Source organism: Micropterus dolomieu, linkage group LG08, assembly GCF_021292245.1.
Source record: "Micropterus dolomieu isolate WLL.071019.BEF.003 ecotype Adirondacks linkage group LG08, ASM2129224v1, whole genome shotgun sequence".
In the NCBI taxonomy this organism is placed as follows: domain Eukaryota; kingdom Metazoa; phylum Chordata; class Actinopteri; order Centrarchiformes; family Centrarchidae; genus Micropterus; species Micropterus dolomieu.
The window spans coordinates 3,199,917-3,214,963 of NC_060157.1; the positions used below are offsets into that span (position 1 = coordinate 3,199,917).

The window sequence follows — 15,047 nt, forward strand, 5'->3', positions numbered from 1 at the left end:
TCCTCTGGTCTGCAAACCTGTGAAACAGACAAAAGTATTTTTCTCTATTATAAATGATGAAACACACCAACAAAACCAAAACTTCCTGTGCACCTTCCTCATTTCTTTAACGTGTCTTTCTTGATCATTACATTTTGTGGGTGTGTGAGCTCAGGGACAGTCTGTTCCTCAGATTTGTTCCAGAGAATTACATGAGCAGAGCCACACTGTCAAACTACAGTATGCATTGATGCAAGTCTTTAAAACTTCAGTCTCCTGACTGAAATGTCATTTTTGATGAGAAATGGGAAGTTTCACTTGTTGTTGTTGCTGTGTAAGAGTTTACTGTTGCCTCACCCTCAGGTCTTGTGTTCCTCTGAATACAGATTATAATCAGTGTCAACCCTGAGAGGATGACGATGATGACAGGAATCAGAACAGCATACAGCAGCATGGAGGTGGAGGTGGAGGCCCAACCTGTGGTGGAGGTTGAAGAGAAGAAAAGGTTTGTTTTCAAGATGTTTCCTGATTAATAAATGATGATTTAACATGTGGGACCTGAGACCCTGTTCACGCAGTGCTGTCAAACTAATAGTAACACCTGAATAACTGTCTTATTTTAAAGAAAATATGCTAAATCTAAAAACAAAAGACTATAGTTTATATAAATACAAACACATTTACATATTTAAGTTCTGTGGAAAAATCTTTTGTTGCAGAACTTCATTCCTTAAAGAGAAGAATCTTCTGGAACAAATTGAGTTCTTTTTCATTCGGTAGGTCAAAGTTTTCAGATCTCATCGAGGTGCACAAAAGCATCAGATCACGATTAGGTATTTAATTTTCTCCTACAGTAGCATTTTACAATGTTTATGGAAAATACTGATCTCCAATAAAATCATATAACAGGACATGACATAGTTCAAGACAACGATCTAGCCACTGTTCTAAATCACTACTGAAGGTGGGCTATATGTAACTGGGGTGGTGATGGTGTGGGAGACCTGGGTTCAGTTCCCACTGTGAGGCATCCACCATTGTGTCCCTGAGCAAGACACTTAACCCCTAGTTGCTCCAGAGGCGTGTGACCTCTGACATGTATAGCAATTGAAAGTCGCTTAGGATAAAAGCGTCAGCTAAATGAATAAATGTAATGTAACTGCATGCAACCATAGGAAGAGTTATGCTAACTCTTGCTAGTGAATACGACTGAACCTTGGGTGAATCATTCATCAGCTGGGGACAGTTTGTTCAAATCAAATTATTTTGGTACAGCGATTCATCACTCTGGTCCTTTATATTGTAACCACTATAGAGAGCCAACATCCCACCGATTAAGGGAGCTTTTGTTTCACTAGCTTTCATTCCACAAAGTATTTCCTCAGAGTTTTCTCTGATGGTTTCTCTGGAAAGATAAAAGTTGAGAGGGAAAGACAGGACTCACGATTGGTCGGTTGTACAAATCTGGAATAACTGAAGTGTGCTGTTAGAAATAAATCTAGATTAAGCTGACAAGTGATTTGTGTTTGATGGAGCCATGTCTTGCAATACAGCTTTGTTAGGTGCTGGAAGGACAATTAGATGTGAATACTTTCAGTCACTGACTTTCATCTATCAAACAGTGTGGGTGTACCTGCTGTTGCTATTGTCTGCTGCTGGTCAGTCTGAGAGCTTAAACTGTGTTGCTGGTGTGGAGCCTGATGGGACTGCTGTTGATAAAGCAGGTAGAGTTACATTAACATTGGATTTAAAAATAAGGGAAAGATTCAGGCACCTCGCGTGTCACTGACCTAACACATTCACATAAAGGTACACAGAGTGAATCCTAAAATGACTACCAGGCAACCACTTGCTTTAAAATATCAGTGCAACAACAACTTATTCCTACATTAAGTAAGTGACTACAATTAGGTGGTCAGAATGTGATACCTGGTTGAAAGGGAAATGCTGTGAACATCCCTGCATGGTATAAATTAAAAGACAAAGCACATGTGCTCCTAAATGAAAACTGGGCTTTAAATATTGTCAAAGCTTTTTAAAACATTGAAACAGATTTCCTGAAAATTGAAAAAAGCCTTTACAACATGGACACAGCTGCTTAAAACACTGAGCACTCAGTGACAAAGGCTACAAAGCTAACATAGCTAACACTATGAAGATAACGTCGCTAATTAAAAACTCATTCTTGTTTCACACGAGAACTGAACGCCGGGCTCCTTGGTGAAAAGCAACAGAAGCACAGAGGGAGAATGGTAAACGGGAGAAGGTAAAACAAATTGACAGGTATGGGTAGAGGAGGTTTTGGTTTTGAAGTGGTTGGAGCTGTGAACAACAAAAACATGCAGATACATTTAAAATATTGATTAGAGAAATGGGTGTACAGTCTGTTTCTGTTTTAAATTGACATTTCTCAGAGTTCACGGTGATGGGAATTTAAAACATCATCAGCTGTCAGTGAAAACTTTCTTCAGAGCTGCAGAGACATGAACAAACATTTTCATTCTACTTCAGTGGAAACTCACCATCTGTGACAATGATCTCAAACTCCCAGTAGGGATCTGGTGATAAAGGTCTGTCCAGACCACACCTGTACCGTCCTGAGTCAGACTCGGTCAGCTGTGTGATGCTCACATACACAGATACATCTGTCAGAGATCGTTGTGTATATCTGATGCTGTATCTGCCTCTCTCAGCTGTGTAACCAGTTGTTTCAACAAGAATGTCTTTCTCTTCACATTCTTCCTTGCAGAAGTACTTCTTGCTTCCAGAGACAGTAAAGGAGCATCCAACTACAATATTTCCTCCAGCTCTTGTATAGAGGGATTTGTCTTCAGGAGGACTTCCATCCAGCAGTGCTGTTGAAAAGATGAACAATCAATAGTTACTATCTGTACTTAACATGATGCAGTCTGATCACAATAATTACAGTTTCAAATGTGATCCCCAGTTACACTGGGAGCTGCCCAGTTCTAAATTATTATCACTTGGAACAATAAGTTGAATGTGTGGTACACTAATATTCAAATTAACGTGTGAGTGTGTGTCTTTATCAGCCTGTTGGTGTTAAATGAGAATCAACCAGTGAACAGTGAAGCTTTTCTTCAGACAGGAAAGAAACATTTTCATGACTTTTAGTAGAAACTCACCATCTACAACAATGATTTCAAACTTGATGCTTGATCCACCCAGACCACAGCTGTACAGTCCTGAGTCAGACTTGGTCAGCTGTATGATGCTCACAAAAACATATTTAGAATATAAAGAATATCCTCCTTCATATGTGATGCTGTATCTGCCTCTCTGATCTCTGACACCAGTTGTGTGAATGAGGATGTCCTCTGGTTTACATTCTCTCTTGCAAAAGAACATCGAGCTTCCAGGTGAAGAAAAGGGGCATGTAACTGTGATATCTCCTCCTTCAGTTCCTGTATGGACAGATGTGATCTGGGCATTGGTGAGACCAGTGTTTCCATCCTGCAGAGCTGTTGAAAAGATGAACAACAATAGTTACTGTCTGAACTTCCTGTAAGATGCTGCAGTCTGATCACAACATTTGCTGCTTCACGTCACACTGGAAGCTGCCCAGTTCAACCAGTCTGTGGCTGAGGATCACAGACTGGTACTGCAGGTGAATGTTACTGTTTTGTTTTTCCTGTACTTCTTTTAGCCATCATCTTTTATTCTTCCCTGTATAAATAAAGGTTTCAATAAATGAAATGTAAATTATAAAAAGTAACTGATTCTTTTTTCTCTTTCTTCCCTTTTCTTTCTTTCTTCCACAGTGAGCCATAAAAAAGGACAACTGTTTGAACAATAATGAACCAGGTTTTCACGTCAGTAATAACATTCATTATTAATCTCTACCAAAGTGGAAAACTGTATCAGAGTATACAGCAGAACAAACAGTAACAGAGCTCCAACAAAACACTATGAAATACTGAAATCAGCATTAAAAAGGAGAACCAGACAGAATATGAACATAAATATTGTAGACTAAAATTTTCAGGTCAGTTTTTAAGCCACGAACCACAAGAGTTCAGTGAGACTTTCAACATTCTGTAACTCTTTCTTCCCGTTTAATCAGAATACAGAACTGACTGACTGTATTTACATCAGAGCTTTAGCAGGATTTGTTAGATGTGTAAACAGTGATCAGTAGGTTATGAAATTTTTTTTAATGTGATGTAAAAAATTTTTTATTTATCCAGTTCTTAAATCCATGCATTTCTTTTGTTTCTATTTGTGTGATATCTTTCTGTAAAATCTACTTCATACAGAAGTTATTTCAAATCTTGTGAAGCTACAACAAAGTCCACTAACAGTCAGGCTGAAGCAACAGAACACACAAACTCTGTCACCATAAAAATACAGCAACAAGCAACAAAATTGCACTTTGTTACCTTTGAAAACAAGTAGAGCTGCAACAATTAATCACTTAATGGCAACTATTCTTTTTTGCGATTTTACAGGTCAAAATGTCAAACAGTTGCTGGTTCCAGCTTCTCAGATGTTGGGATTCAACTCTCTTCTAACCGTGTAAGGTTATGCCCTTCATTTTCCTTCCTCATGTGCAGTTCATTTTAAGGAAGTTAACTAAAGAACTATTACCGGACTGTATTTTAAAGGATATGTACTATTCTCATGAGCTCATATGTACGTTGAACAAGCTTCTCAAAGAGATGGAGGTAAAATCCACATTCCATGCGAGGACTGTTTTAGGACAGACCTGAACATCCATTAAAGTGCCTCATACCTGACTCTGATCATCATATTTAACTCATGAGAATAAATAAATAAAAAATACATAACAAGAGAGAGAGACAGAAATCCAAAGTGAATACTCACAGAGGAAGAAGAAGCAGATCAAAGTGTGACGGACTTTCATGTTGAGGCTCTGATGGTTTACTGCTGCCTCTCTGACTTCTTCACTGACAAACCAGGAACTTCTAACTTCTTTAAATGATATAGTCCCTCCTCCAAACACAAAACACACACACACACACACACACACACACACACAGCTCTACTCTCCTCCCATCTCCACCATCTTTATTTCTACGGCAGGGTCTGAGGTTACCTGCACATTAATGTACGTAACATTTTGTTATTACTCATTGTCAGAGAATTTGTGGTCTTCAGTATGTCTATACATTACAAAATTATACATTTTTATTGATCCATTTTGATCATTACTGAGTCCCAAATGTCTTGTTTTCTGAGCTTCTGCATTGTTACTATCATGGTATATAAATCTTGTTGGTTATTATTCCGTCTATACACTGGACAACAAAATGCCTTATGTAAACAAATTAAAACTTTCATTGTCGTTTATTTACAAATAGCTACAACAAAAATATCAACGTGGCTTTTTTGTTTTAAAACTCATAAACAGGCTACATAAAACATAAAAGTTAATTAGTCTCAGAATGTCTATTGTCTGTGTTGCTCAACAAGCTAAACAGGAAGTGGATCATAAAGTACAAATAACCCACCAAGCTCTTTAGCTGATCCTCACTGTTACTATCTTCACCTCCAGTTCAGTACTGGTGCATTTATTTAGAACTGCAATCAAACAGCACAGGTGCCAATCAGAATCACTGTTCATAGTATTTCATGGTATCAAGGTTTATTTGTTTGTCATTTTATAACCACAGACTTTTTTTGGACACGTAAAATAGTCAATCTAAATATGGGAAAACATTTTGGCCTATAGCCTACAGATGGGCTACATCTCAGAAACTGGCCCTTTAAGTAATTAAGATCTCCTCCCTAAAATGACCGAGGCTGCAGAGCCTGCTGTATGAACTTGCACCAACCAGTACGTATTGCTGCTCTTGCTAGTATGTGTTGTAGATCTGTATTTGATGCTCTATTAATGCTTGTATTTTTTTCCTCAAATGTAAGTCGCTTTGGATAAAAGATAAAACTGTAAGCCTAGCAGCACTGTGAATATCCACAGTAATTGTAATGGACAAAACGAGTTGAACCACACCAACTAGTTCTTGTGTGGGGATCAGCATTTTACCAAATATTTACATTTGCTTAACAGCAGCGTCATGTTTTCTGAACTATTATAATAAAAAAAGACAACATAGATGATGTGTCAAAGGAAACTCTACTCTAAATGTACAGTGGCTACTTGAGATCTCTTTTCTAAATGTTGCAGTCATATTTTTCTTCATTTGCTTGTGTTTTTCTATTTGCTAGCATTTCATTAAAGGTTCTCTGTAACTTTCAGAAAACCCTTGTTATTAGACAGACAGAACGTTGATAAGAACACTGAATGCAGAAAAATAAATTGAAATCATATTTACAATAAAGTTCCTATCTCTAATGTTCCTATATTTTATATGATACTGACCAGCTTGTGGTTGCAAATAACACAAACTTCACCTTAAAGGGCTTCAATCTGCCAAACTACAAAGTAACATAAACATACAGGTAAATATGCATATTAATAAATAAACAAGATTCAGATTAGAAAAATAGCCTTGCTAGCATCAGAGCACTTTTGATTGGGTATGTCATCACATGAATCATTCATGCAACTTTAAGCTCAACATCCATCCCCCTCCCCCATACTGAGTTGTGAGTTAAGTTTTAGTCCATTGTTGGGATAATGTTAATCTACCTAAATGAGTATATGTCAGAGTTGCAGTGCTCAGTGAGACACAAACAGCATCATTTGTGTTGTGTGTGTTCGAGTGTAGCGTAGGTCTGGTTCTGATCCATGCTGGCTGGATTGAGGCTCTCGTAGGTGGATTCAGATGCAGAAGCTGGAGGACAGTTCTCATATTGAGCAAGCTGAAAAAAAAGAAACAAAGATTTTCACAACGAATAAAAGCACATCAGTGGTTACAATTGTGCATGAGGGTGGAGACCGAAGCTTTCTGCTTTGCTCAATCAATGCATCACGGTGACGTTTGTCATTTTAAGAGGTGAATGCGACAGTCAGACTGAAATATTCAACCTGGATTTCAGAGATCAAGATCCACTCCCTGTGAGCCTATATTATTTTAATATTACCACACTCAAATTTTTACTCATATATGGAGTGAAATGCTGACCTGTAGGGTGTCGTGTACCATTTAATACCATCTATTAAAAATGCTCATACTAATCCTAATCCTTTGGATCTGCATAGGAAATCTCTAATGATTGTCGCCTGCACTGGTACATCTTATCCAACAGTGAGAGTAATCAAAGAGTAAAAGAAAGTCACCTCCATGTTTGTCCTGTCTGAACTTCCCCTGGTCTGCAAACCTGTGAAACAGACAAAAGTATTTTTCTCTATTATGATGAGTAATTATTGAAAGTGCACGTGAGGTTGGAAGGTCACTCTTGTTGGGTTGAAGCAACAGGACAACAGCCAATGATAAAACACCAACTACAGTCACACAGAGAAAAATCTTCCTGTGCAAAAATGGCATTCCATCCAAGATTTGTTGACCGGAGTGTAGCAGAGACGGGTAGACGAGTGGCAGATTGCCATTTGCTCTTGATTGGGTGTGTGGTTTGAGCAGCAGGAGATAAATTAGGCACCTGTGAGCTGGCGGGAAGGGAAGGACAAACGTTGCATGAGAATGCATGGAGAACAGAGGAGTGAGAAGTTCAGGGAAATAAGAAACTTTGCTAAATTACATTTACTCATTTCACGCTTTTATCCAAAGTGACTTCCATTTGAGGAACAACATACAAGCATCAACATCAAATACTAGATCTAGAACTGGCAATACATACTAGTAAAGGCAATAATAAATACTAACAAGAGCTAATAACACGTATGGCATCAATGGGGTAAATACCAAGGTAAGGTAGTAAGAGTTAACAAAAAAGTGCAATCAATACAAGATAATTGTAAGGGGACAGAAGAAGAAGAGCACAGGAAGTGCATGTAAGAGGTTAGGAGTTAGAGGTGTTATAAGAGAAAGTGTTCTCTGAAGAGATGAGTTTTCAGGAGCTTCTTGAAGTTAGAGAGGGACTTTGTGAGTCGGGATGGCAGAGCCAGACGGTGTTCGTTGGAGGAGCGCAGTGGCTGAGAAGGAAAGTAAGCTTGCATTATGGAGACCCAGGCTGCGTTCGAAAAAGTCTTTTTTGCTCAGGAAGAGTTCTGACTGAGTGAAGTGAACCGGAAGTATTTCAGTGGCAGCCATGATAAGAGCTGTTTGAATTCTCTAAAAGCTGAGGAAAGGAGCCTCAATGCTTCCTTTCATATCTCCTGTAGCATTGGGTACACCGGACCATCCTTTAAGAAAGGAAAGGAGAGAATGCCGTCCCACAATTCCTTGCGGCGGCAACACTTAAAGCAGCGCACGTTCTCAAACTCACATGATAAAATCCATCAACCACATTTAGCAAGATCCTTGCAATACAGGCACATTATGATACTTTAATAAGACTCACAATTACTTTCTTTCTTTTGCTTTGTTTTCTGTTGGCTTTTTTGTAATCTAATACTGTTTCAACACCATTTTCTGTTTCGGGTTGTTGAAATAAGTGTTTTCTACATTTAAAAAAATGTAATCACCAACCATGACATAAAGGAGGTTGATCACCATGTAATAAACATTGGCTATTAAGACTTTTCTTTCTTATGCCATAACTTGCTAATATGCATATGTCTTAAACTGTCAACAGTAATTAAGACCTATGCGAGCTGTTATAGTCTTGTAACGTGATCAAAGTGAGGATAATGTTGCAGTGTGTAGCCTCACATTATGTACTGCAGCCTTCAGCAAATGAATTTTACTTCAGTCACAAATGCTGACACCCTCGCTGGATAACCTCTACAGTAGGTGTTTCCCACACACTGATTTATTTGTGGCGGCCTGCCACATTATCAACGCTGATTGCCACAGATTGATTTTGTTACTATTTAAAATGGGTAAAATCATATTTGATGACAGAGCGCTGCACAGCGCATATATTCTATCAGCATCTCCTCTCGCCCCGTCGCACCCTCTCTCTCTCTCTCTCTCTCTCTCTCTCTGCACAGTTACGCTGTCATTCTGTAGGAAACACTGTATTTACATACAGTTGGGATTCATGTTGATAAATCGGCCTATGGGCGGGCAGGAGGGTGAGTGTGAGCATTCTCAATGTGACAACCCCGTTCATTATTTAGTGACTGGTAGGCTACCTTATCTGCCTTTTTCCAATCTTGGTTATTAAGTAATTGTCCACCTATAGATGACCTGCATTACAACAACACCGGGCACTTTTTGTAGTCCATCTTTCAAACATTGAGCAGTCGGATTCTCTGAGATCCGCTGTCCTCTTTTCCCGAGTCCTTACGGATTCTCCTTCACATCTTTCCTTGACCTCATGACATGAGGGGAGCCAGTGGAGGTCACAGAGTAATACAAAAAAGTGACATGAGTCCTTTTGGGCTGATTAAAAACCAGACGCGCTGCTGCATTCTGAACCATTTGTAGGGGTCACCGCACAAGCTGGAAGACCTGCTAGGAGGGCATTGCAATAGTCGAGGCGAGAGCTAATCATTGCCTGTACCAGAAGCTGGGTGGCGTACTGATTAAGGTAGGGGCTGATTTTGTTGTTGTATAGAGCAAAGCGGCACGACCTAGAGACAGCAACAACATGGTCTGAAAAGAACAGCTGGTCATCAATAATGACACCACCCTGGTTGGAGTGATGGTTGAGGAGCCAATTTGTAGTTTAATGTTATGGTGGATGAACTGCTTGGCTTGGAATGACCAAGAGTTCAGTCTTAGAGAGGTTTAGTTGAAAGTGGCGAGCCTTCATCCATGCAGATATGTCAGAGAGACAGTTCGTGATCCACGCAGAGATGGTGGGGTCATCTGGCGGGAGGAGTGGTAGAGTTGCGTATCGTAACCGAGACAAAAATAATTTTTATTGCATGCAAATGACCCAAGCCTCGAGTAAAGTCCTTCAGGAGGTCTGTAGGTAAACTATGTTGTCCTTGGGCGACAGCTCAACAAAAAAGATAAAGCCACGTTAAAAAAAGAGTATAGGAGAGGTACTTATGTGGGGTGAGGGTGGGACGTATCCCTACCCTCCTCATTTATCCGAAGCGTCGTCTCCCCCACGCGGACGCCTCAGTCACAGCCTCAATCCACGATTTGTAGTCGGAAGTCCCTCAATGGCGTCTTCTCTAGAGCAGGTAGCCTAGCGGTGTTCCTCACCCACGTGCGGTCGACGTCTGATAGCTTCCTCTGCCGTGAGTCGATGCCCGAACCCGCGTGCGTCTGCTGTCTTCTGCTCCTGCCCAAAAGGCTCACGTCTCGGCCGTCGGGACTCCTCTCTGCCTAGTGTGCGTCTGCTGACTTTTGTCTTGCCCCAAAGGCTCACGTCTCGGCCGTCGGGACTCTCTGCCTAATGTGCGTCTGCTGACTTTTGTCTTGCCCCAAAGGTCCACTTCCTTGAAGCGCAGGTTCTCACGGCAGCCTTTACCACCCGTTTGCCATCAGTGGCACCTCCTTGTTGTCTGGTGCCCCCCCTAGATAAGAAGATAAGGGGCGTAACCCCCAGACCCCAAGTTTCCGTTGTTGCCGGTACTGTTTAAAGCTGATGATACACGGAGCAACTTTTAGAGCAATCATGCCATCAATGGTAATGAGTAAAGATTACCGCCGTAATCCCCTTCCTCCACCCGCCCCGCACCGCACCTATCCGTTCAAAACATAGTCGGACTTTCCACTAGCGAGATTGCCCAGCAACATTTATCAAAAAGTTGCCCCGTGTATCATCAGCTTAAGAGTTTCCTGTTGCCTCACCTTCAGGTCTTGTGTTCCTCTGAATACAGATTATCATCAGTGCCAGCCCTGAGAGAATGACTATGATAACAGGAATCAGCTTAACAGCTCTGGAGAAAGTCGACCCTGTTGTGGAGGTTGAAGAAAAGAATAGGTTTGTTTTCAAGATGCCACCTGATTAATAAATGATGATTTAACATGTGGGACCTGAGACCCTGTTCACGCAGTGCTGTCAAACTAACAAACAATTAGCACATCTTGTGAACAACAAAAACATGCAGAGAAGCACAAACTCTCACACTGATGTCAAAATGAAAAGGTATTGGGGGAAAAAGAGCTCACAGAGATACAAATATGAAGAATTAAATCAACTGGTAAGGAAAGATTTTCATAACTTTTAGTAGAAACTCACCATCTACAACAATGATTTCAAACTCAATCTTTGAACCACCCAGACCACACCTGTACAGTCCTGAGTCAGACTTGGTCAGCTGTGTGATGCTCACGACAACATTATCTGTAGAATATCCTCTTTCATATCTGATGCTGTATCTGCCTCTCTGATCTCTGACACCAGTTGTTTCAGTGAGGATGTCCTCTGGTTTACATTCTCTCTTGCAGAAGAACTTCCTGACTCCAGGTGAAGAAAAGGAGCATGTAACTATGATATCTCCTCCTTCAGTTCCTGTGTAGACAGATGGGATCTGGGCATTGGTGAGACCAGTGTTTCCATCCTGCAGAGCTGTTGAAAAGATGAACAACAGTAGTTACTGTCTGAACTTCCTGTAAGATGCTGCAGTCTGATCACCAGGGTTGGGTATCGTTCGTAATTTTTTGAAGTAGTACCAAAACCAGCACCCTTAAAGTGATACCGCTACCAATAGAGTACTTCATTCGATACCTTGCATAAAATGCCACCTGTTGAAGCCATAGTAGTTGGGTCAGTGTATCATCCGATCATTCAATTATTCCATTTACTCTAGCAACCCAAAAAACGAAAAAACAAATCAATATTTCGTTTTTCTGTAAGAACCAAATATGAAAACGGATGTTTGTTTCCTTGCTTTCAGCTTGAAATTGGAAATATAATAAACAAGGAAACCAAACGAAATAATAGGTTCGAATTTACATTTTCTTTATTTTTGTGTATTTGTTATCTTATTTCCCACGATGCCTGTCAATTCTTTTTTGCGCATGAGCAGTGGATAATCTCCAACCGCGTGGAACAAGCCTACGAAACAAAGTGGACTCAGTGGCAAGACTGTATGGCTGTAGCCTGGAGCCTCTCGTCTCACGCCCTGGTGCCATCTGCAAGCTTCTACATTGCAAAATAAAAGCTTGCGTCTGGTTCGTTCTTCCTGTACTTTAGTGTTTTTTAACTGAATTGTAACGGCAATCGTGTAGATAAAGAGATTATCATGCTGAATAAAAATAGCCTACTTAAAAATATGGGGGGAGACAAAGAGAACATTGCTCACAGCTTCAGGGCTTGTCAGCGACTACTGAATTGTCCCTAGCAAAACTTTAATCAAAACTTCTTAATATAAATGTTGTCAGTGTCTGGTCATTGTAGGCTATTTGCTGCACAAACGGTTAACAGTTTGCTGCAAGTAGCGACAGAATAGCGATGCCAACAAGACTCGGCTTTGTCGGTTGCACGATATTAAATGACTCCGTTAACTTGTCTTTAAACTCCTCATATCCTGACACTATCGGCATGCATTCTTCTGGAGAAATACAGAGCATGTGCCGTTGCTAAAAAACTTTTATGCGAACACGCACCAACTCCAATAAAGTTAACACTGAGTTAACACCGACTCAACTAACCAACATCTTATCCACCTTCGTAGTTCCGTTTAACTCGAGTGTAGGCGGTCAGAGTTTGTCAACCCTGAGTTTGCCTGATAACCCTGAGTTAACTCTGGGTAGGTTGAAATCCCTTCGTAGTACAGGCCACAGGAGCAAACACTAAAACATGAACTAAAGCACAGGGCTAAGAACTAACATATGAAAACAGGAAATGAGAGAACTGGTAAAGTGAACTAAACTGAACAAGAGAACAAACTAGGCAGGACAGAAGAAACACAGAACCCCAAACCAAAAAACAGCCTTAAACTGGAAAAACCATGAACACAAAACCCAACAAAACACTATGAAATATCAAAATCAGCATTAAAAAGGAGAGCCAGACAAAATATGAATATTTTCATTTTTCCATGTTCTTAAATCACTGCAGTTCTCGTTCGGAGTATTGTATTTGCCTGTAGGATGTGATATCTTTTTGTAAGATGTACTACAAACAGAAGTTATTTCAAATGTTGTGAAGCCACAACAAAGTCCATTGGTCGATTAGCTCGCAGGTAACGTGGAGAGCTGAAAGTAGGTGTTACTTTTTGCCCAGGCGAGTTTGAATCTAGCTTGACGCGATTTTGTAAAAAGTCTATGTTCTTTCATTTCTCTATGTGGCTATACAATGTAGAGCTCACTTATAAAATCATGATCGCCACAGTAGATTAAAGATGCGACTTGAAACTCGCCAGGAACATGTTTGTGAATGTGTGACGAATCTGGGGATGGAGTCAGTCCGCAGCTGCTGCACACAACACGCGCACGTGTATGGCAACCAGTCAGTTGGTGTAGTATCCAATATTTGTGCATTTGACTCATAACAGTTCAAAATAGCACTGTAGCAGCAGGACAGAGGGTCAGTGACCTCCCAAGGGGAGAGCAGTGATTGGTGGTTATGTAGGGACTGAACCCTTCTATAGAATTTGACCTCTAACCCTTTGTTTTGTTACCTCAGAATAGCACTGTACCCTTCTATGGGTTTGAGCTTTATTTTGCAGACTCAAACCCTTCTATGGTACCTAGCAGATACCTAAACATATCCTATATAAGATGTTTGATGTATAGAGAGACAGAGTGGTCATCGGACTGGGTCACTCTCCAAGCTGCTGCAGAGCTTGTAATTGATGCTGAACTCCTTCATGTAATAAACTTTTCTGATCAAGAACAGTGTCAAGCGGGTTTCCTCTCAACACATCATCGCAGCATTATTGTTCGGACACCGCATTTGAAAACCAGTAGGGGTACAACAGCGGCACGCCAGGGTCCGCACTCTAAATATGACATCCAGACTTTTGTCAAAGGAGAATATAAAGTTGAATCTGTCACAGGGCAGCCACAGTCCCTTAGACCTGTAGACCGCCAGCCTCCTGCCTGCTTTTAACCTGATGGTATGATCTCTGTCATCACACGCGACTGGTCGCATGAACAAGCACATCAAAACATCGTTCAGTCAGTGCGTCATTGGAGATAAACGAAAGAAAGAGAAAAGGCAGAGCTGAGACAGAGAAAATGCAGTTAAAAGCTGTAAAATTACAGATATTTTTAAGGATAAGGGACATGGTGTTACGACTAGCAGGGCTGCCCTTATGTCACATCATATCATCGTATCAAAACTACCTTTCCAGAGTATAATTCTATTTTTTGATAAAAGTAATAATAATAATAATAATAATAATAATAATAATAATCTTTATTTGTAGAGCACTTCAAAAACAAGTTACAAAGTGCTTTAACAAGTGTAAAGAATAATACAAAAAAAGATAAGAGCATGAAAATTTAATATAAAATTAGTAAAATACAATAAAATAAAAGGGATAAAATAAAGTCAAATAAGATCGGGAAAAGCTCTCCTATAAAAGTATGTTTTAAGAAGGGACTTAAAAGAGTTCACTGACTCAGCCGACCTGATTTCCTCGGGCAGGCTGTTCCAGAGCCTCAGGGCCCTGACAGCAAACGCTCTGTCCCCTTTAGTTTTCAGTTGTGACTCTGGAACAGACAACAGACCTCTTCCCGAGGATCTCAAGGTACGTGCTGGTGCGTATGGGACTAAAAGGTCAGAAATATAGAAAGGCGAGAGGCCATGAAGAGCTTTAAAAGTGATCAATAGAATTTTAAAGTCAATTCTAAAACATACTGGGAGCCAGTGTAATGAAGCTAAAATAGGAGTAATGTGGTCATATTTCTTTGTTCTGGTTAAAAGCCCGGCAGCTGAGTTCTGGACAGTCTGGAGTCGATCAATAGATTTTTGGGTTAAACAGGTGAAAAGGCTGTTGCAATAATCCAGGCGTGAAGAGATGAAGGCGTGTAAAATGGTCTCGGTGTCCTTAAAAGTTAACATAGATCGAATTTTAGCTATATTTCTAAGTTGATAAAAACATGATTGAACAAGCTTTGTGGTGTGCTGCTCGAAATTTAAATTACTATCAAACCAAACACCAAGGTTCTTTGCAACAGGCTTAATGTGATTTACTAGGGAACCAGCAGATG

The 15,047-nt window shown here is 40.3% G+C and overlaps 1 protein-coding gene and 1 long non-coding RNA gene across 2 annotated transcripts; both read right to left on the bottom strand.

Moving 5' to 3' along the window:
* Window positions 1–247: 247 nt before the first annotated feature.
* On the bottom strand, window positions 248–4,901 carry LOC123974609 (polymeric immunoglobulin receptor-like). The gene is made up of 4 exons (XM_046055431.1): window positions 4,825–4,901; window positions 3,126–3,461; window positions 2,502–2,834; window positions 248–456 (listed from the first exon to the last, which is right to left on the bottom strand). The coding sequence occupies exons 1-4, from the start codon at window positions 4,862–4,864 to the stop codon at window positions 248–250; spliced, it is 918 nt and encodes a 305-aa protein (XP_045911387.1). The 5' UTR covers window positions 4,865–4,901.
* A 678-nt stretch (window positions 4,902–5,579) lies between these two features.
* LOC123975460 lies at window positions 5,580–10,861 on the bottom strand. Its single transcript, XR_006826062.1, has 3 exons — window positions 10,734–10,861; window positions 7,202–7,242; window positions 5,580–6,783 (listed from the first exon to the last, which is right to left on the bottom strand). It is a non-coding gene; the product is annotated as an uncharacterized LOC123975460 (long non-coding RNA).
* Between the last annotated feature and the right edge of the window lie 4,186 nt (window positions 10,862–15,047).

Coding starts and splice junctions, on each gene's coding strand:
- LOC123974609 (XM_046055431.1), bottom strand. CDS start 4,864: ATGAAAGTCCGTCACACTTTGATCTGCTTCTTCTTCCTCT. Junction 3,462..4,824: donor GATCTGCTTCTTCTTCCTCT/GTGAGTATTCAC, acceptor TCTTTTCAACAG/CTCTGCAGGATGGAAACACT. Junction 2,835..3,125: donor TGAAATCATTGTTGTAGATG/GTGAGTTTCTAC, acceptor TCTTTTCAACAG/CACTGCTGGATGGAAGTCCT.